This window comes from Cataglyphis hispanica, chromosome 9 (genome assembly GCF_021464435.1).
Source record: "Cataglyphis hispanica isolate Lineage 1 chromosome 9, ULB_Chis1_1.0, whole genome shotgun sequence".
Lineage (NCBI taxonomy): Eukaryota > Metazoa > Arthropoda > Insecta > Hymenoptera > Formicidae > Cataglyphis > Cataglyphis hispanica.
Genome location: NC_065962.1, coordinates 7,223,584 through 7,246,511, shown reverse-complemented (window position 1 = coordinate 7,246,511; position 22,928 = coordinate 7,223,584). Strand labels below are relative to the sequence as shown.

Sequence of the window (22,928 nt, the reverse complement as noted above, 5' to 3'; positions counted from 1 at the left end):
ATTTGTATTCGTTTGGGAGTGATTTACAAAACCTTCACAAAGAATCTTTTTTTCAATAAATAAAAGAAAATCCAGTCTCGAAGGGATGAGAATACTTTTCGCTGCGAGAAAAATGAGAAAGCGTTAGAGTATACAATTTTTTGCATTCTCGCATCTTTATTAAAATACTTACACGCTTAATTTACACGTATGCTACACAGGTGTGTGTAATTAAATAGACTTAACTCTCTCTATATATATTTTTTTTAAAGCGATACGATTACTCGACTTTAAGTCGAGCTTTCGCGCTTCGATCTCGCTGGAAGGACGCTCGGCGTCCTTTTTATAAGCACGCGTCGCGACGGACGATCGATTTGCCGCCAGCGACGCGGAATTTCCTTTCCAGAAAGGGAAGTCCCTTTTCACGGCTGATATCACGTTGGTATTTCGCCTTTAACCCCGACATACATAATTTGTCGCGACATCTTGAACGATGTCTTATCTCCCAGCGATGAAATATCCTCTCTTAAATGAAGCTGAAGAACATTGATCATTCTCTACATATTTTTGTATGACGTATAAAGCAATTTAATTGTATAATCAATTCATGTTTTGTTCTCCCGCTGAATTTTAATGGCCGATATTTTAAATAAAATATTAATTTATTCTAATAACAAAAAATATCCATTTTTTTTTAATAATCTGGAATACGTGATTAAAATAATGGAATAATTTAATATGAAATTACGATCATTTTCTGTATCGCATGAGAAAATGTATAACGTAAAAAAATGCGAAAACATAATTATGATTTCACGGACTGACAAATATAGCTTTGGAAAATCCGATTCATAAGCACAATATATATCGATCAATATATAAAAAAATAATAATTTAAAAATGTAATTAACACTTTTCTATTTGGCTAGATTTTAATTTTTATATATAATTTCTTGTTTTTATACATGTTTTTTTTATAGATTTTATATTTATGTAACAATACATATATTCCTAAATGTATTGATGTAGAAATTATTTTAAATATTATTTAATTCTTGCTGCATTTTTTCAACAATTAGCATCTAATAAAGATAGTGTCGTTTTAAAAATTTTCTTTTACCACATTATTATCCATTTTAATAACCGAATAAAAAAGTGTTAAGGACTTTATGATTGATCGAATCGATTATGATCGATCGAATTTATAACGTAACTCATTACGTCGATTTTTTTTTTCATCTTTCCATAACATCGTCCATTTTGGGCCTCGTCATCACGCATCGACCTCTATAGCAAATTTCTGTCATGTGAGACACTTTCGTGGTAGTCGAGGTTCTGAGGACCTTGCCTAACATCGTCTGGGTAGAATTTGCTCTAATCACTGTGTCTGTAGCTCGTCTAATCGGTATCGTTGTTTTTGTGGTCGGCGTGGTGGTCGTGGAAGGCTCTGTTATTATAGTTTCTTCGGACGATACCGCCGTGTTCGTGTCTGGGATCAGTGTGGTTGTTTCAAAAATCTTATTCTCTTTCGCCGTCGTCTCTGTGATACCCTGTGCTTTTTCGAGATTAGTCGTGTTCTCTTCGATATTCTGCGTTATATAAATGCCTCGCGAAGAGTCAGTCGTGCCGATTATTTGATCTGCCTTTGCGGGAGTCTCATTTTTAGCTTCGACTACTTTCGCGATTTCTTCTACCTCCTCCTGGTTCTCGGCACTCTTCATGCTGTCGAAGATGGCCTTTACATAATCGGAGAGTGTTTTTACACTGGAATCACCCTCGTTTCGCGTGACAACACCGGGAATGGGCGTCGTGAACTGCAATTTTAACGTAGATTGCGACTTGTCGAGAGTTAACGGGTATTTCACTTCGCTCCATTTAATTCTGTGATTCTTCGGGTGCGCGTCATTTCCTTCGTCATTTTTCTCATTCCTCTTTAACGTCATTATATGTTCCTTACCTTTATTGATGGCACTTAATTTTTGTATCTCTTCTTTCGGAGAGTTAGTCAGTTCCGCTATAGTATCCTCGATGTCCCTTGAAGTTCCTGATCCATCAGGATAATTCAATGACAGATTATATTTTTGGTTGAATATTTCGACATTTTCCAAATTATTCTGCTCACTTTTATCTTCTTGAGAATTCTCGTCCCAATATTCTTTCGATGTTGCTTCTTCTTGCACTTTAGTTTCTTCCTGTGACAAATGAACAATTTGTTCAGACGTTGTTTCAGATGTCGTTTCTTTAATATCGTTTTTCCATTTGGTTAAACTTTTATTTGTCATCGTAACGCGTTCTTCATCGATCGTATTCGAGGTGAGCGTTTCGTTCTGTGTGTAATTTTCCATCAAAGTCGTCACTTCACTATTGTCGGAAGTGATGTACGATGTCGTCATCGGCGTCGTCATCGGCGTCAATATCGTCCGATCGGGTATTTCCGTGATGATTGATGTAACGCGTGTCGGAATGGAGACCTCGTCATTCTTCAGCATCTCTTCCAAGAAGTCCTGCAGCAGAGACTTCCCCGTCGTTTCTGTGGCAATGGTGGTTGTTGCGATGACAGTTGTCGGTTCGTCGGTGGTGAATTTCGATTCACGAACCGAGTTGTATTTGTAATGATCTTGAACCAGGCTGTTTATTGCGGAATTGAAGTGTTGCGATTCGGCAGTGACAAAATCGTCTTTACTCACGGGCCTTACCCGCACGCGCACTCTTCTTCTTCGAGTCTGAAAGATGAATGTTCAGCTTATTTTTTATTATTTTTTTGCATATATCACATGATGAAAGAAGACTTATATGATTTTAATTGCATTGTAATAAATTTTGGCCTGAGAAAAAAAAACAATCTTTGAAGATCAAAATATTTTTATATCTATATAATTTTTTTTTTTTTATTTAAATTAAATTATTATATAAAATTATATATATTTATATATAAAACTGGAGAAAACATAATTATTTTGAATTTATAGATAGATTTGAAACATTCGTCACATAAAAATATATTATTTTATTAATGATAAAGAGCATAAAAAATTAATTTTTAAGTACAATATTTTACCTTTCTTCCGGTAAGAGGATCGGCGATTTTTTTCATCTTTGTATCCTCGTTTGCCTGTTCCATAGAGTTATCTTCCTTGTCTCTCATCCAGGCCTGCGCTTCGAATGACGTTTCCTTATCACTTCCGTTTCGATCCTGAAGTATCGTCGTCTTTACTGTTGTGGCATTCAATTTCTTCTCCGTGTGATCCTGCGCATTTGTCTTCATTCCGAAAGCAGCACTATCAATCATTGCGTCCGCGCCGTCGTTCGACGATTTCTGGTAGTCGGAGGAAACGACCACGGTCACCTCCGAAGGCATTTCCGGCTCGATCGTAATAATCTCGGGCGCGTTTTCGTTCTTCTGATCGTCGCGAATCCTGCTCCGTTCCCTCTTCGACTCGTCGTCGGTCATGCGATTCGAGGCGAAGCTCGGTTGGAACGACGTCTTCGACAGCTTCGTGGACCATTGACTCTCGGCGCCATAAATATCACCGCTGGAATGTTCGCTCGCGCGATCCGAATGACTATACTTGCTTGATGGAATACTGGCCAGTTGGGTCTGATCGTATTCCTCTCGTTGTGACACCTGCTTCGGCAGATTGCCAAAGTTCAGAATAAATTCCTGAGGTGGATCCTGGAAACATACGCGCGCGCGTTATATTTGAGCGATGAGAAAGAAGTAAATCTTTAAGAAAATATTAAAAAATAATTTAAATATCCATTTAAAATTAATATTACAATTTTTATATATTTTATAATTTTATAATTTAATTTTTATAATTTTATATTTTATAATGTTCATAAATTTTGAATGAAAAAAAATTGATTACATTTTTCTCGGATTGCAATTCCCTTTACTAATGACATTTCTTTTCTTTTAAGTGTGCTACGATTAGAAAATTTATTTACGTTTTCACTATTCTCCTCATAAAACTGCGTCGGTCGATTCTGATTCGGTACGAATTGCGGCACGTCGAAATTGTCATCGTAGAGAGGCTGCTGTCTTGTCACCGGCAGTTGTTGCTGCGTTATCCGAGGATAGTTCTCGTCCAGAGGTAGCTCGTTATTTGCCTCGAGACTGGATTCCGTGTTTGTCATCGTGCGTTTCTTTCCCGGTCGGCGAATTCTTCCTCGTATTCTCGTCTGCTTCGGTTCGTCCGGCCTCGTTTTTGGTTTCACCGTGTATACGGTGTTATCCGGCGTCGCCGTTGCAACAGGTACGGTATCCGTCGTTGTCGTGAATATTTTCGTGGTCGGCTGGCGAGTCGGGATCTGATTGTATTTCGGACGAGTCTTTAAAACGTGAGTCGGACTCGATTCCACCGCCGTCTCGTCGTTGGATATTATGTGCTGTATCTGCAACGAGTTTATTCGCATTCGTTAATGCTTCCTGTGCGATACAGTTGAAGTACGTTGAAGGAAAGATTGATGGTGTATTTCACACAAAAGTTTTATAATGTATTTAGTGAAAGTGACTTTGTGATGTAATATCGAAAATACATTGAAAAATTTTAGATGATTAGCCGAGAAAAAGATTGATGGGTTACAGTCTCACTTCAAAATATCTGAAAAGAAATAATATTAAAAAAAAAGAATAATATTATATAAAAAGAAATTAGAAAACCTTATATGTTTCTCAATCAAAAATTAACAGATGCAATAATTTTGATAGAATATGATAGATAAAATCATCAACAATAAAGTCAGTCAACAAACATATATATATATAAATAATACTATTACAAATTATAATAAAAATCTGCAAAAAAATTAACATCTGTCTTTAATATGTGAGAATTTTCTACAGTTAATTGAAATGTATTACAAAAAAAATCTTTATTTGAAATTATGAAATTATCATTTATGTTATAAAGTAGAGAAAGATTTATACAATGAAATTAAATTTTTCTTTTTTTTTGTAAAAAGCTATTGTTTTTTTATTTTAAAAGCTACTATTGATGAGCAAAGCAAATATTCTGTGCAACTAATACAAGTTCTGAAATATGACATATGGCATATTTCTCGAAATTTAATTGAAACTAATTAGACGCTAAAGAACTAATTTATATTTTCAAAACTACACATTTTTTTTCTTTTCTTATATATCAAAACGTACCTCGGATAAGGCGGGTCTATATGTAACGGGTGCTGGAAATCTGTTATCCACCGGATGCCCCGATTGCACCGGACGGAAATTCGGCGGTCTTATAAATCCGTAATCGACGTCTTCTTCCTCAGCGCGGGCGGTCGTGGTAGTGGTGGTTGTCGTTGTCGTTGTCGACGGTGTAGTGGTGGCGATCAATCTTTGCTGCTGAATGGCGTGTATCTTTATGTATTCGTTTCCGTCGGTTTGCACTTGCGATCCGTGATTCTGCGGGCGCACGCGTGTCTTTGTCCTTGATCCATCGCGATTTCTGTGATTCGAGCCGCGGCTGGAATCGTGATTCACAACGCTAAAACGAACATACTCGTCTTGAGAACCCCGAGGTCGCGTTTGAACCGCGGAATCCTGATGAATGCGACCACTTAGTCGACCTCGAACTCGCTGGCGTATTATTACAGGCGCCGGAGTGGTCGTACTGGTCGTAGCGATCTGAAACAATTAAAATGATATTTAAATCTGAGATATTATATTATTTCTATATTGCATTTCATTTTTTTGTGTATCAATAATAATTTTTTTTTTTAAATGTAAGATTTTAACAATTAATTTTCATTTATTGAATTTTTTAAAATAATATTATATATACGAAATAAAATTTTATTGAAATTTTATTTCGATTTATTTTATTTTGATTTATTTAAAATAAATTATATATATAAAATAAAATTTTATTGAAATTTTATTTTGTATATATAATATTATTTAAATGAATCAACAATAAAATAAAATAAATCGAAATAAAATTTCAATAGAATTTTATATAATAATGCCTCTAAGAAATGCATTTAATTGAAACATTCATTCGCAAAACGTCATTAATAATATCAACTAAGCATATGTACTTCGATATTCGATGCCTCTGTAGAGGGAATCTGCAGTTCGTAGTCTTCCTGCTTGTTCTGCTGGAGCGGAATAAAAATCGGCGACGCATTCGGATCAGCCTCTATCGCGCCGTCCTCGATCTTGCCATCATCAATATTGCGGAACGAATTCTGTCCACCGATGTTATAATCCGGCTGAGCTTGCGCCACGTTGACCTCATAAATCGAAGAATATCGATGTTCCTCGCCGGCTCGCGGATCTTCCGTGATAGCGTGATTGTAGTTGGCATTTTCCTGATAACGCGAATACTCTTTGTGTCTTTGGGGAATATTCTGGTCCGGTGAATTCTCATTTGCAACTTGATAATTGAATCCATTTACCGGAGCTTGTTCGAGTCTCGGCTGCTCGAAGGCGCCGTTCTGATCGTACGTGGCTTCTTGATGATAGCGCGCATCTTGAGGGCGATTTTGCGGATAATTTTGACTCTTGGTGTAATCATCGGACATCAAGGGTGAGCCGTGTTGTATCTCGTGCAACAGCGGATAATTCTCGGTCTGCGTGGGTGTGGTTGATGGATAATTCTCACGGGTATAATCGCTTATCCCCGACGAAGAAGTTTCCTTTTGGTAGAGATTGGAGGTGGATCCGCTCGTCGGCGAGTACGCGTCGGGAGATGCATTGCTTTGCGAATCGCTTTGCGTTGGATAGATCTCGTAATTGGCCGCTTGGTGAGTTTGAGTCTGAATAAATTTAAAGGATAATGTTTATTAATTTATTTTACGTTTTCCATCTCAGATTTGGAAGTAAAAGAGAAAGAGAATAAAGATCGTACCGACTGTGAATTCGCTCTATCTCGATTTCTGTATTTCTGCGTTCTGGATGTTGGTCTCCTGCGTTCTTCTAACGCGTTATATTTCTGTGTGGTCTCTGGTATTTTTCCCTTCGTGGGTTCGTAAGTGGTCTCGCGATAATCCTCCGTAGTAGTCGAAAATCTAGATTTAGATCTGTTGTACGACGGTCTTCGTGTTCTATCGATTTTATTACTAGGTGTCTGAGTCGTTTTGGGTCTCGTGGGTATGACTCTGCCTCTGTGCAAATACGATCTGATATATTTCTATTACATTAATGTCATGTTGAAATTTATGACAAAATGGAAAAATTTTTACAGATGCCGTATAGACGTTTTATTTATATGTAGATAGGATAAAAGAGTTCTATGTGCAATTTTTATATGAGAAAATTTTATCTCTTGATATATTACGATATGCATCACCTAGAATACAAAAAAATATAAAAACAATAAATGTGTGCGACAAAACCTGAATAATTTGAGTAAAGTAAAAAAATATTTTACACGAGAAAAATTATTTTACAAAAAAATTTTATATAAAAATTATAAATCATAATAAAACAATTATAATAAAATAAATATTTTTAATATCACACACATACATATATATCTGAATATATACGGTTACCTTCCTCGGGGCCTGTAGGTCGTGGAGCTTACATGAGCAGTTGTTGTCGTTAACGGCGTGGTCGTTGTTGGTGGCAGTGTTGAAGTGACAGGAAGATTCTCCTCTTGTTTATCCAACAGCGAGTTTATTAAGCCCGGCAGATGCGGGGAAATCGGCGGTAATTCCGCTGGAAAATTGAATTGCGCTGGTCCAACTGGCGCTCTGACGTCATTGGCGTCGTACGATTCACCTAGATTAGCTTGATATTGTTCGGCAGCGTTATACTTCTGTGTTTCTATTTGCTGAGACAGCTCCTGATTGATGAGCGCCAATTGATGAGCTGCCAGGTCTTGTTTCTTCGTGGAAGGATTATGCGCACTTACTGTCCCGTCCTGAAAACTTGGCGTAGAATAAGATATCTCCTGTCTATAGCTATCCGTCGTATCGAATTTGGGAGGTTGAGTAATCGATTTGGACTCCTGCTCGTAATAGGACTGCTTCGGCGTCGTCTTCGTGGTCGATTGTTCACCGTAATATGACGTGCTTATTACGGAGGTCGGCTTATTATCGTAATACTGTCTGAATCTAAATCTCGAACCTGACGACGGCGACTCGTATTTCGCACTGCTGGATTCTGGGGAAAAGTTCTGAGCAGTCGAGGATGCGTAAGACGCGGTAGTAGCGATGGGTTCACTTTGATCGGCATTGTTGTAAGAATTCGGTTCGATCAACGACAACGGACTAGGATTCTGTTCGTCTACTTGTGCATTTGACTCCGGGGACGTTTCCGATAACGTGTTAACGACGACCGAACCGATATGTGGCGCCGGGAAGGGGATCTTGGCGTAACCCGGTGGCGGATCGAAGCTCAACGGAGCCACAAAGAAAGGTAGTTTGTCGACCTTGCGCTCCACTCTATTGTGATCGATCGATGACAGATAGGGAAGATCGAACTTGGCGTAACCGTAAGGAGGATCCAAGTTTGACGGGCCAACAAAGACCTGCGGGGAAGTAGGGCCGACGTTGTCTAGTACGGCGATGGTTTTCGCATCTTTCAGGATCTTTAGAACGTCGGTGACTTTGACGGATTCTAGCCTGGAGCCGAGACTGCCCATGTAAACAGAGAGAGGAGGTTGATTAGGCGACGGCGTAGTCGTAACTTCACGGTAGTTCGGCTGTTCCTGGTATTGATTGACCCGTTGACGTTGTCTGCCACGAATCTTCTTGAGCCTACCGTCCGCGAGATGCTGGCGATGCACTTGTTCGCGGAACAGAGCCTGAGGATTTTGCTGGAGACCGGTGCCTTCCAGGATCCTCTGCTGTTCCAATTGCTTTTGCCTCTCCTCACGTTCTCTGGCTTCTTCCTCGCGACGTTTCTCTTCCTTAGCGCGAAGTTCAGCGAGTCGTCGTCGTTCGAGTTCCTCCTGCCTCTGCTTTTCCCTTGCTTCCCGAATTCGTTCCAATTCTCGTTGCTTCGCCATTTCCTCCAATTTTTCCAGCTCCTTCCGTTTCTTCTCGGCTTCCTTCTGCCGCAACAGTTCTTGCTCTCTCTGAAGAGCCTCCTGCTGTAGTCGCGTCTTTCGCTCGAGTGCCTTCTGCTCCTCATTTAATCTGGTGAATTCTTTTGCGCGCTCCTCCTTCAGGAATTGCGCCTTCTCTTCGCGCTCTTTCTGAATTTGTTGCAACACCTGTCGCGCGTAGGTTTCTTGATCGGGAGAGAGCGAAGTTTGTTCGACATTTCTTTGGTTCTCTCGTTGATGATACTGTTGGCGAACGGGATACTGCTTTCTCCCGCGGCCCCTTTGGCCTGTTTGCGCTAAGGTTTCCGCCGGAACATACACCAGTTGAACCTACGAGATATCACAGTTGCTGTTAAAATGCATCTGTTTAATCCTTTATAGATTATAAAACTAAATAATTAATATTGTATTTGACGAATTACAAGCGTAGCGATTTTTTGATATAACATTTATTAATTAATATTATTGTGTTTATTTATTATTTAATTTATTATCTATTATTTATTATTTATTATATTATATATTATTTATTATAAAATTTATTATCTATTAATATTGTAAATATTGACCTAATTAAAATTAATTTTTATTGCGTTATATTTGCTTCATTGCGCAATGATTATATTAAAATTATATCAATTATATAAATCGAAATATATATAAGTTATACGATTTAAAGCAAAATCAAGATTTTATTTATTTATTTTCTTACTAAACTTCAGAATTTGCTGATTAATTATTGTAATTTTATCTAGCTTTTATCAAATTTTTATGTAAAAATAAGAAACCAGATTAATTTATCGCTTTTCTTAGTTCCTGCTTTGCTTCGTTATAACATGCGCATGTATATTTCATCTTGTATATTTCATCTACGCTCTAATTCTGTTTGATTCGACGAATGATAATATTGCAGAAATACAGAAATAGAGAAATTGATCTAAATAGAACTTGTTAAATCACGCATTTTAAAAGAAAGCGAATCATTGTTGATTTCATTCATCTTACTTTATTTTTTTACAAACCTCCTCTTCCTCATTGTTTTCGATCAAAGGAGATTGCGATAATCCTGGATGCGGCCGTTCTTTTAAATGTTTCCCATCAGGTCTTTGACTTCCGTGTTTCACATAAGTATGAGGTCCTTCTTGCGTGTCATCATCGTGTTGAAGTACAACTTGGCCCTGAGCAGGCAAATTCGATAGTTCTTGATTGTTCAGATTCTGATGGACTTGCCCCGGTCTTCGAGGAAGGAAATTTTGAGCAGGATATAACGGTGGAAGCGCTTCCGAGGATGGATGTGGCGGGACTAAAACTTCCGGTGCTGCGGACTCAGGTGCCGTTTGCGAGCTGCTTAAAGAACTCGGCGGCAGTGCATGTTTCTCGTTTTCGGCAGCGGGCAAGAACGTCTGAGACTATATAAACAAAAATAAAATCAACTTGAAATATTAAGCAAAAGATAATCGACTGACATCCTCTATAAATTTTTTTAACAATCCTTAAGTTTAATAAATAATCCACAGTTTGAAGAAAATGCGCTTAATAAGAAAATCTTTATTAGCTTTATTATTTTCTAATTATTTCTCGTATAAAAAGTTTTTACGAAATAAAATTTTTTTTGCTATATAAATATAGTTCAAACTTTCTTAAGCATTGTAAGATAAAAGTAGATTAAATGACAAACTTATATGAAAAAAAAAAAAAATGTAAATATCAAGTATTTTATTATAATGATTGATGTTGATATATAATTAAAACTAAGATGTTTTACCTGAAGAAGTTGCTGTTGAGCTCTGAGCTGCTGTTGTAGAAGTAAGAGCTTTTGAATACTCTCCTGTGTCTTTTGCAACTGAATCAGCTGTTCCTGATATTGTTGCTGAAGAGCCGACGGTAACGCGAGTGATTGAATCGGATTCGATAGATGCGTGTCGCTAGCTGGTAAAAGGCCGCTTCCTGCATTATTCTGCGATAATTGAGCAGTCCTCGGATTAGCCAGGGGAATCCACTCGCTATTTGAGACTTGTCGTGACCATCGTTCAGCCGCACTTCCGTCGAATCCGACTAATAATGTTAGGACGACGAACACCGCGGTTGGTGCGAAACACCTCCGCACAATCTAAAATCAACGTTATCGATTAATTGATCGGACGCCAAATAATTAACTCTGTCGACGGCATGTACGTTATATTGACAGCGTTGAAAATTGTTTTGATTGACTTTTCACGATGGATTTAGGTCAACATCGACACTTTATTAAGTTTGCGTATGTGTGTATTCTTTATATTTTAAAAATAAACCATTTGTGTTATGGCTGTTAAAAATGCAATTGCAAAATGCAGGCTGAAACGTGAATTACATTATCGATATACAGTATGTAGAATTATAAATTGAATTCTGTCACAGATTACATTAGAATATTAAGTTGTTTAAAACGGGCTTAATAATCAAAAATATACTATGAATTTATAAAATATAAAATAAAATATAAAATATACTATAAATTTATAAAATATAAAATAAAATATAAAATATACTATAAATTTATAAAATATAAAATATACTATAATATGATAGAAATTTTGTTCTGCTTGAGTAATAATAAAAAAATCCTTTTGTAATAAGTATTATTTTATACATTAAAGAATAGGATACTAATACATTAAAGAGCAACAGAGAAAAAGAAAGACAAAATACAGAAAATAACAAGAAACTCAACCGCAATCTCATCGCGTCTATAATGATGCGAATAAATAAGTAAAGTATTTATTATAAGCCAATGAAATAGCAACTCAGTTTTATCGTTTTTAATGGAATCCGCGGTTTTATAATATCACAAAGCTGTGATGAAGAAGTAATACTATTAATAATACTACTTTCAATATTATTGCCCACAATTATCAAACATTTCGTAAATTTATGACAATTAAAAATCTTTGAATAAATTATTTTCTCATTGTGGGAAATGATTCCGTTTTCTTACAGTTAGATCTCCAATGATAAGAATATTGAAATATCATTACGTCTAGTAATATGCTTAGTTATTCATTATTGAGTAATTTCTACTAATGTCAGTACAAATGAAATTTTTATTTAATTTTTATTTTAATATAAAAATTAAAATTTCATAAAATAACGTAAAATTTTATTATAAAATATTATACAAATTAAATTATATCGAAAAATTTATAATTATTATCCGGATTATCTCTTTTTAATTAGAAAATTATATATATTATATTTAATTAAAATAATACTCATATATTTATATATGAGTATTATTTTAATTAAATATAATATATATAATTTTCTAAATATTTTATATAATAAATATTTTATATATCATAATGGACGAGTGTAATTAAAAATATCGAAATATTATTATATAGCTAAATGATATACACTTTTATATTTATACATATTTATATATAAAAAACAGAAAAAATATTTGTATTTTCCTAAAATATATGTACGAAATTTTACATTGCAAGACATCTTTGATTTCTGATACAATTCACGATTGTTCCACATACGATCATACATCTTTAATGGAGATGCAAATGACACGTATTGTTATATCGAAACAATATGCAACGGTTTACAATTGTTCCGATATCTATTTTTAATACAATTTTCCGTTTCTATTTAATTTATCACACGCGACTTTGCACGCTGCAGTTGCATTAATACTCTTTTTCGTTATATTTTTGTCAAAAAAATCGTTAGACGAAGAAATAAATCAACGACAAACGTAGTATCGATTTTTAATCAATTTGCACATACAAATAAATAATATTAAAATTAATAAAATTGCGATTAAATTAATAATACTGTGAGTACATGATTCATTAGATACAGTTGCGTGTTTCTTTCGAATTATAAAGACAACTTTCTAAAGTTGTCACCTATATTTATATATTCACGCGATCTGTATGTAGGCATGCCTATATATTAAGGAAAGTTGTTAGTGATTTCATGTAAATTACAAGATATAGATAACTGAGTTTTTATTAATAGTCACGCAAAAATAAATAAATTCAAAGATTTCTATTGGAATAAATAAATTTAAAGATTTCTATTGGAAAGAACGACATTAATTTGCTTCAATCATATATACGACCTTAATTCAAATATACACTATTATAATTGTATGTTTTCAATATCTAGTTTCTAATATTGTATTTATTATATTTTTCAGGAAATATCTGCGGGCGGTATCGGGTGACATGGTGCTCCAGTGAATGTAGTCGGCCTTCTAGTTATGGACACGGAAAACGTACGCATACGGTCTGCTGTCTTGAACCTATCTTACATTCTCGAGCATATCAATAAAAGTCACGACATGTAAGTAGATACATGATTTGAAGTTTTGCAATGTTATAACCAGTATGCCATTAATGTGATTATTTGAGCAACAATAGCCGAATTATTCTATTAATATTTCTATCTCGACTAGCGTGGGTTATTATTATCGTTATCGTTCCAATTATCAATATTCAGAGCTGGTATCGTTATCGTACATTGCCTGCGAATCATGAAACTTCTGGAGTATGACGAAGCTAACGAACTGTGAATCGTATCAAATAGCATACGATTTCTAATAAATGGTTTGAAGATTCTTTACCGGATCTTACGAGATCACAAGTTACGAAGCGAAGCTTTTACGAAAATTGATGGATTATACGAGCAATTATGTAGAAAGCAAAAATGCATAACAATGAAATAAATAAATTTATCAATTAAAATTTATCAATTAAATTCATAACATATTAAATCTATCTTTACCAAGATTAAAATATTTTTTACTGTGAAAACATGATTTAAAAATATTTTTAAAATACTATAGAAGCACGATAAAAAAATGAATACTTACATATACTTGCTATCATACTCGTATAATCGAAAAATTTAAAATTTAAAGATTTATTTTTTTAAGAAATTTATCTAGAATATAAAATTAAAAAAATGTGTTCAATAGAGAACCGACTTTAAAAATAATTCTGTAATAATTCAGTAGCGTTCTCTGTAATGTATGAATCATTCAATGAATTATGAAACTTATACTTGATACATCTATATGCATGTATCGATTTTATTTTAATCATATTTAAATTTTTACGAGCAATTATCGACAATCTCGAAAAAATGTTTCTAGTAGCTCGAGCATTTTGTCGATACTATCTCATTTTGATATTATCGGTGCAATGTCTGTGTAATGATATCATCGAGAACGATGATATCATCCGTGAATGTAAGCGATGTGAACAATTCGCGAGTTTCCTGAATTATGACAATTTTCGAACGAGCGTCAACTCTGCGTGCTACTGACATGATTTTGATTATGAGCCGCGATGCATACACGAGGCGCAATTCAATTTTCATTGCGGAAGTTGCGTGTCGGATACAGCGCGCGATTTTTCTGCTTTCTTCGCGATTCTTTCCAGGCGCATTCCGACCGGTCGTTTTTTTAGAAACGAATCCATCGAGTGTAAAATAATGATGCTATTCGCGCAGACAGGGTCCCTCGTTGGAAAGAAAAGAAATCGATCCTGTCCGTGGAACGTCCGTTCGCGCATTCTGCGCGTAGCAACGAAATTCCGATAGAGAATTATACATGCAGTTTGATCGCGGAAGTGAACGGAAAATTTACTTTCAAAAAAAAAAATATATATGATTTTAAAATGAAATTATATGAATATGCTGATAAATATGTGCGTGAGCAATTATCAATATGAAATATGTCAATAAGTGTCATTGACAGTTTCTCGATCGATGCATGTTGACATCATAAGTAAGTACACTCTTCAAATTTTATTAATATAATATTTTATTTTTAATATTGAAAAGCCCACGAATATATTCTTCATTTGATATTTATTTGAATAAATATAAACAAAAATAAAAAATATAAAATAGACAATTGTTGAAAAATGTATATCTGGAAAAAGTACTACCTCGAGAAATTTCTCGAGAGGTATTTTTCCAACTATACGATTGAAAGTATGTCGTGATCATAATAATAGCATCATATCGCAATTCCATTTTCAATCCGAGTCGATATCCCACGCGTTCCCAGTCTCGGGTGCGACTGAAACGATCAGAATCGCCGTCGAAAGAAATGACTTTCTCTCGACGGAGGAGCGCGTAAAGCGTGAGGCGATATTCCTCGGTCTCGTTTGAACTTCGCTTGTAACATCGCCCAGTCAATTCCGCCGGTAATGTGTGCAATTATCAATCGCTGCATACCGGATCCGGGGACGGCGTTAAAAAGGAGGTCAAACACCTTTCTCTCAATGCGCGAAGAGAAGCTAGTTCGTATCTTTGGAAAAAGGCGCGGTCTCGATATCGTCACTTTGGCCCAACATAATCGTTGCTTTTAACAGTTGAAAGAACTTTGCGATCAAATTAAAAATTACTACATTGCTATATCAAGAGAATTTTCACACTTTGTTGCATTTTTATTTTTAAAAATCCCTTTAAAATATATAATAAAATATATACATACGAAGATCGGCTAATAAAAAGGGTTAATAAATAATTAATATTGCATCAAAGAATTAAATAATCGATTGAATAGAAAAATTGATACAAAATCCAGTTGATATCTTGACAATTAATATATCAATTTAAAAATTTAAAAATATGTATTTTAATATAAATTTTAGAAGTATGTCTGAAAAGACAATAAAGGGGAATATCAATAACGGGGATTATTATATCAATTTTTAATTTTATACTTTCTGAAAGTAATAAAAAATGTATTGGCGAAAAAGAGATTAGAGAGACCGACATTCTTTTTATTCACACCCGGATGTGTTTCTGTCCTTAAGTATTATCTAAGTCCTGAAAGCCTCGAAAGCGACATATAGTATCTCAAACGCGAGTGTGCGTAATCGGATCGAATGTACCGTAAAAATGCCATATCCGCGGCCTTCGGAATTTCACGCTCTACTTGTACGTTTACACTATTCTCCACTTGCTCGCGAACTTTCGTTTCTTAGGTATTGAGAGGGTGCCCGCCGCCTCTAAAAGAAATATACAAGCGAACGATGTAAGTCTCGATCGAGTGTTTCTTCTAGATAATCTTTACACGCCAACTCACAGAAATAGCGCTATACATTCGCCATTGTATCTCGCAATCCGTGACTTACCGTAAAATATCTCGTTGCGGCAACGTCGTTGTGCACGAGCGCGTTACGCTCTATGCTTGATTATTCAAGCTATTTAAAGAAAATTTTTTCAATCAACAATTTTTAACTTTGAGCGTAAATTATTTATAAAAATACAAATTTATAGTACAAGTTGATCAATTTATATTTTTATAAATTAATTTTTTAAACAAAAAGTTTGTGAAAATTTAATTTGTAATATTCTCTCATGTTTCTTATATTAAATAACTTATCGCAAGCACGGACTTATTAAAGCGTAGGCGGAAAAATTAAATTCTTATCTAGAAAAAATAAAAAATGCATACGAACTTATCAAATTATTTAAGAAAATTATATCTGACATGTCATTTCTCTCTCTCGCTCTTTCTCTCTCTCTCTCTCTCTCTCTAAAAACATGCTATGCCTCTCAAATCATGACATTGTTCAATCTCATTATAATTTCTACGGGCTATTGTTCTTTCTGCATATAACCCGACGTACAGAGAATTTATCTGATGAAGACTCAGATGCAATATGCAAAGGCAACAAATAAGACGATTGTTTTCTTTGGGAAAACCGATACCTGGACATCCGGGTATATATGGCGACTCGTTTTCTCTACGGTTGAACAATCACGCATTCTGCATATTTATGTCTCTAAGAAATATGGATTTATTGTTTCATTTGACGCGGATAAATATGAATGTAATGTTTTTCTCAAGTAACAATCGATCTACTCGACCAGTTCCTATCATGAGGGGGTCATCGACAGGTTTCACACACTCGATCCGATCGGATGGTCAACGCCTCGTCGTGCCACTTATTGTCGCCGACTTTCTTCGCGGTATATACTTCATCCTTACTTTCGCCTTCAAACTTTTTCGGCTCCCACTTGAGCGCGTTGCACCGAGACTCATTCGCAACGGTTGTTGTCTTACTATCGCGGAAGATCGCTTATTCGGTGCGACTTCCTACCGTAAAAAGAAATTAAATAGCACCTTGCCGGAAATGAAGGGAATATATGAGTTAACGCCCAACCGGAAGAACAACGTCGCACAATGTGAGATTTGCTCGGTCTAAAAGAAGATCTTTCACCTGATTGCATAAAAATAATTCTGCATGTTCTTTCTCTTTGTTTCATTTGAACAAATCTTAAATTTAGAATTAATTCGAATATTAATTAATCCGAAGAGACTTTAGCCTCGTTAGTCTCAAGACGTATCGCTCTTAGATAATGATATCGCGAGATCGTTGAGCAGGATGCGATCGTGAGATTCGCATGGAGGATGATTGCGGAATTAGTCGCACGTGAATCGCGATTGCGTGAGTATCGTTCGCACGTCGCCGTAGTGCGAGCTTTTACAATCTACGATGATGATTGATACGGCATATGGAAGAAGCCGTAGGGAAGTATTATGACGTAACAAATTTTAGCGAGTGAATTTTCTCTTTGTTTGCAGAAGAATTAAGGTAATGTGTTGGTTGTTTAAAAAAGTACATTTAAAAATTTTATCTCTGTACACACATGCTAAATGATCATATTTAATTTATTGTAAAAGTAAGAAATATCTCTTATATCTCTCTCTTTCTAGAAAGAATTTTTTTTTTTTTCTTTTGCGAGACCAAATGAAATTTACTCGTTGAGTGTCGCGCAACTTGATCGCGGCAAAACGCGGTGATTAGAGTAGTGGAGATGGCAAATTTTTCCTAGTTTCATTTCGCTCGCGAGAGCGGCACGCGATAGAGATATTAATAAGCCGGAGGTGGGAATTCCTCTTCTTCGCCCGGTTACGTGCCACTTAACTTAGACTTTCTGTCAGCAAGAACTTCCGCCTACGCCTGACCTTTCAGCGTAGGAGGATCTTTCCTCTATTCAACATCACCATTTTGTGAAACTTTTCAAATACGTTTGCAACTTTACAAGCTTTACTTAAACATCAATGATGCCTTGTCTTACTGCTGGAGCATTTTTTTTTTTCTACATGTGTCATTAACTGCTTAGAAAACCTTAACGTTATTAAAACATCTTAGAATTATGATTATATTAATTATTATCCTGACATAACTTAAAGTGTGAAATTAAATTTCTCGAATAATATAAAAAATATTTATCTGTAGAATACATTGAATATGTTTATCATATATTAACGAAACAAAATAATCACATTTTATTTTGAAACTGTTAGACTAAAAGTCATTCTACATACATTCAGTTTAAATAAATATTGATACGACAACAAATTCTTTCAAAATTGAATGTATTTAATTAAATAATGACCAATATACGCATTTATATTATTATTAATTAAACATACAAATGCAATTAGCAAATTAAACGATGTTATGCACACATAATAATGAATCTAATGTAGATAGACACAGCCATTTGACTTAATTGCGTATAAATATAGGCGCAATGTTTAATTCCACGCTAATTTGAAAAATACAAAAATAAAATTCGTCCATCTTATGATTATTATTTAATTATTAGATGCAGAAAGAACATGCCTCAATACGATCAAATACGGATATACTTTTGTCCGTCTGGGTTCGACAAATCTTATACTGCATGATAAATGCAAGTGAACCGCGAATTTATAGCTCGAGTTTTAAATCGGGATGATCGAACACACGAATTCAGATTTCATTCGGATATCCTATCGAGATGACCCGGGAGAAAGGAGCCGCTCGTGTAGTCATCTTCTCGCAGCGGAAAATCGAATAATAGGCAAAAGTCGCGGGTTCAGTTCGCCAACGGGCACGAAATGCGGGTCAGTATGTGAACAGCTCTTCGTTCTTTCTTTATGTCGCAATTCAGGAGGTCGGCGACCGTCCTCCTCTCGAACGCGTTCCCCGACCGTTTTTGCCTCTCGATTCTCCTCTTTTTTTTGCTCGATAAACATGTGTAAATACCTCCATTTTTTCTTTTTTAGTGATTAGATTATTTATTATCATTTATTATTCCTCCCAAAAATGCATCACAAACGCCCTTTATATTTTAAGTATATTTTTATAAATATAAAAAACTACGAAGACTTGAAAAGATTATTATCTTCTATTAGAGTATGAATTTTTAGCACAAAAATATAAAAGTCATTACATATTAAGCGCAGACTCTATTCTTAGAGCTAATAATCTACACAAGATTATTCTTGTAACTCTATTCTTAGAGCTAAGAATAAACTTATAAAGATTATTCTTAATTTATAAAGATTAAAAATAATCTTATAAAGCTTAAAGACCTTGTGTGGGAGAGAGTCTCTCTCTTTATCTTTTTTTCTCTCTATGTATTAGAACTTTTCACCTTTATATAGAAGACAATTAATCGAGATTCTACAATCTCTATCCTAATCTATCTCTATCCTATCTTTGCGAGAACTGGAATGAGGTCCTGATACTCGTAAAACGTGTTTTTCTAAGGAAAGGCGTCGACGATCATTATCGATATGTGCGAAATGATCTTTCATGTAAGAAGTCGCACTACTTTCTCTTTCCATTTTTTTTTTTTTGTAATGAATTTGGTGATCCTTAACGCTTTTATATTGGCTCGCCGTTCTCTTTGAAAGGCTAATTAAAATTTGATAAGTAATTCTTGTGCCACATTGTACATGATCGGTTATTTCATTTTGCACGGTATTCTACTATTCTCTTTAAATAATAAATTTTTCATTTAAGCATGAAAGCGTGAATATAGGCTACAGTCACGATGATTACTACGCGGAAAAAGAATCATAAATTGCACACATAGTATTACGACCCAATTATAGTTGATTGAGCGAAACAGTGCTTGTATCTTTATAAGCATAAATTTTGAACAAAAAGTGGAGCGAGTTTTATTAATAATTATCTGTAAAGGGGGGAACAATTTATTAGCTACGCACAGAGAAATATTTTCAGGTCTCGAGTATTATCGTGCACCGTTAAATACTTGATGAAGTATTTCTTAATAGTCGCAAGTTGTTTAATAGTAAATTATGTACTGTGAAATTTTACAGTATCAACATACAGAGCGCAAATTAGAAAGCGTAGTAACGCCGGCGATGCATCGACACACTGGTCTATTTTACAATTATCTCGCCGTCCGAGATAAAGGAATGCATCGCCGATATTCTGAATGTTTCGAATATTTATATATATATCAAAAGAGATTTTACGTGAATTTATAAACATTTACGAATAAATTACACACGTTATTTTGTTGAAGAAAAATCATGAATCTGGAAAAACCTTCCAAAAAAATATATGAAATATTTTATATTATTCTAATATAAAATTATATTATTATATAAATTATAAAATTATACTATTATATAAATAACTTAATTTTATATTTTTATATTATTTTTTTTCTTTACAATATTTTCTTCAAAAATAATATAAGCTTTTTCTTGAGCAAAAAAAAGTGATGAAATAATTTATAAATAAATTTACGCACAATTATATGAGCTTATAGAAAGAAGTCATTTATATTATTTTTTGAATATTACAAGTTTTCTTTCTTTTTCTCTCTCTCTCTCTCTTCCTCTTCCTCTTTTTCATTAAAAGTATGTAAATAATATCATATAGAGATTTAAGTTTATATACACTCTGTAATAAAATGTAATAGATATATTTACTGTAATGAATAATATACATAGAATAATCTACTCGGAGCTTCGTGCACATTTTATTTTTTTAAATAGGCCATCAAGGAGAAACTTTCTCTACTATTGATAATATATACATCCTGTTAATGAATGGCTATAATTCAACGCGAGTCATTCATTCAAATTTATACAAAACTAAAATTCTAGTCTTTTTTAGTTTATTTTTTTTTTCTTAATTACGTAGCGATTTATTTCACTAAAAAAAATAAACAATAAGAATTAATATCAAATTAATTCTACTTTGCGTATTATGTGAAAAGAAGAAAAATGATCATGTTTTTATGAACGTGTTTTTATCCGGATTTATATTTTAGAAAAATTTACGTAAGCTGTTTCAATAAATCCTTTGAGTCCTTTCACATTTCTCTCAAGCATAATACTAATTATCTGATTATTATTTATCAGCGCATATCAAAATTGATTTACCAAAGTGAAACGTGTCACGGAAAATAAAATTTATCTCAATACACACACCCACATATATATATATTAATGCAATTTTCTCAAAAATACTTTACGTCTACTATTTTATTCTACATCGACTAGATAGAGTAAAGTGCATAAATTATTCGTGCTAATGTAGGACTCGAAGATTTCAAACGCAGGCTTTCACGCACGCGGTTTACCGCAACCCCCAACGATACCCCCGTGAACTCACCATTGTGCAGGGTGTGCTGTATTTCCGCAGCGGATCACCGCAGCACCACCCTCTTATCGCTCGTTCCTCTCGCGCCCGTTTCCTCTCCCTCTACAAACTCCAGACAATTTTCGCTTTGTTTACCGCTCGCGTCCCTTGCACTCGCTCACATCGCACCACTAGCACATGTTCCCCGTGCCGTATTCCAAGCTTAATTTAATTCTCTCTCGTCACTTCGTACTTGTCTCCGTTGGTTCTCCGCGTGCTTGGAGCGAAAACGTCAACGTGCGCGTGTTTTTTTCGTCGACACGGTAGTACACGTGCGGTCTTAGGAACACGAGCAGTTTGAACGGGCTGTCCCAGAATGGACAGGCTATATAGATATCCCCTCCAGACGAAGAACTCGAGGATACCACCGGCGTGATCCAGGAGAAAGCCTCTCTTTCGGTTGGCCCCATGGTATCGTTGCACATTGGATATTATTCTAAAAAGGACGAGGTTCAATCCACTCAGATAAATTTTTATTATCTTTGTTTTATATCACAGAATTGACAATGTAAAGAATTATGTAATAATAATTAAAGCTATTTTTATTTTATTGGTCAATTTTTCTTCAAGATATAAAATTCGAATAAATAAAACATTTTATCGTGTAAAAATATTAAGAAAAACATTGTCTTTTTTATTAGAAACAATCATTTTTCGCACGCACATACAATTGCGTTCCGCGACATTTATCATGCGTGTTTTGATTTTTTTTGCATGGTGATTCGATTGCATGTCGTGTTTGAAACTTGAAGCATGTTTTCTGTATCAGATATATTACATGCAATGTATTAGATCTGATCGATCTGATCGATTTAATATTATTTTATCAATTTTTCTTTGTATTATATTGATACAAAACTTCAAAATATTTAGCCTATTCTTCTTATTAATAAAGTGAATAAATAATTTTTTTTAAATAATATACAAAGTATTAAATTTATTTTAAACGATAGAAAAAGGTACTTTAATCTTAAAAGATTTTAATTTTTATAAATATTTTCTATATTTTATAAAAAACATATCGAGTTAGGTATAGAATTTTGTTTTAAATTCTATCGCTAATTATGAATAGTTTTAGAATAGACTTTATGAAAGAGAGCCGCTTTACTTCGGTCGGGGAGTTTACAAGGCGAGCGAGAGAAGTGAGAGGCGAACGCGAGAGGTGTGCGCGTGTTACTCGTTCTTATGCAACATCTGATTGGAATCGTGAGTCGGTCAGTTCGTCGAGTTTTACGGAAATGTGCGCCGTTACGATCCTCTCGCTTGCAGGAAGGAAATCGGGACGCCGGGATTAAGAAACGCGTCGGCCGCGTCTAGAACGTATCGTTGGTCGTCTTGTCATGATCCGCGCGCTGCTGCTCTCAGGATATTGCATCCGATATTTCGCCGTCTCTGAATAGGAGTTCGGTCGGAGAGGAAATAAGCACAATTCCGTGTAACTTTCGTAATTCTCCGCGGACATCGATTTCTTACTCCG

General features: G+C 34.8%; 1 protein-coding gene and 1 long non-coding RNA gene across 3 annotated transcripts in view; one reads left to right on the top strand and one right to left on the bottom strand.

The window, feature by feature from the left end:
- Positions 1–22,928, top strand: part of LOC126852066 (uncharacterized) — a 77,719-nt gene that overhangs the window by 21,405 nt on the left and 33,386 nt on the right. Inside the window, exons 3-4 of one of the 2 annotated variants that reach the window (XR_007687763.1) lie at positions 13,171–13,316; positions 13,473–13,653. This is a non-coding gene — a long non-coding RNA (uncharacterized LOC126852066). Of the gene's footprint in view, positions 1–13,170; positions 13,317–13,472; positions 13,654–22,928 lie in introns of those variants that run through there. The other variant, XR_007687764.1, reaches the window with a different exon arrangement.
- LOC126851943 (uncharacterized) lies at positions 132–21,714 on the bottom strand. The gene is made up of 10 exons (XM_050596284.1): positions 21,425–21,714; positions 10,747–11,091; positions 10,004–10,390; positions 7,483–9,311; positions 6,837–7,092; positions 6,025–6,744; positions 5,135–5,611; positions 3,928–4,374; positions 3,038–3,652; positions 132–2,702 (listed from the first exon to the last, which is right to left on the bottom strand). Exons 1-10 carry the CDS (start codon positions 21,425–21,427, stop codon positions 1,215–1,217), a joined length of 6,567 nt encoding a protein of 2,188 aa, XP_050452241.1. The 5' UTR covers positions 21,428–21,714; the 3' UTR covers positions 132–1,214.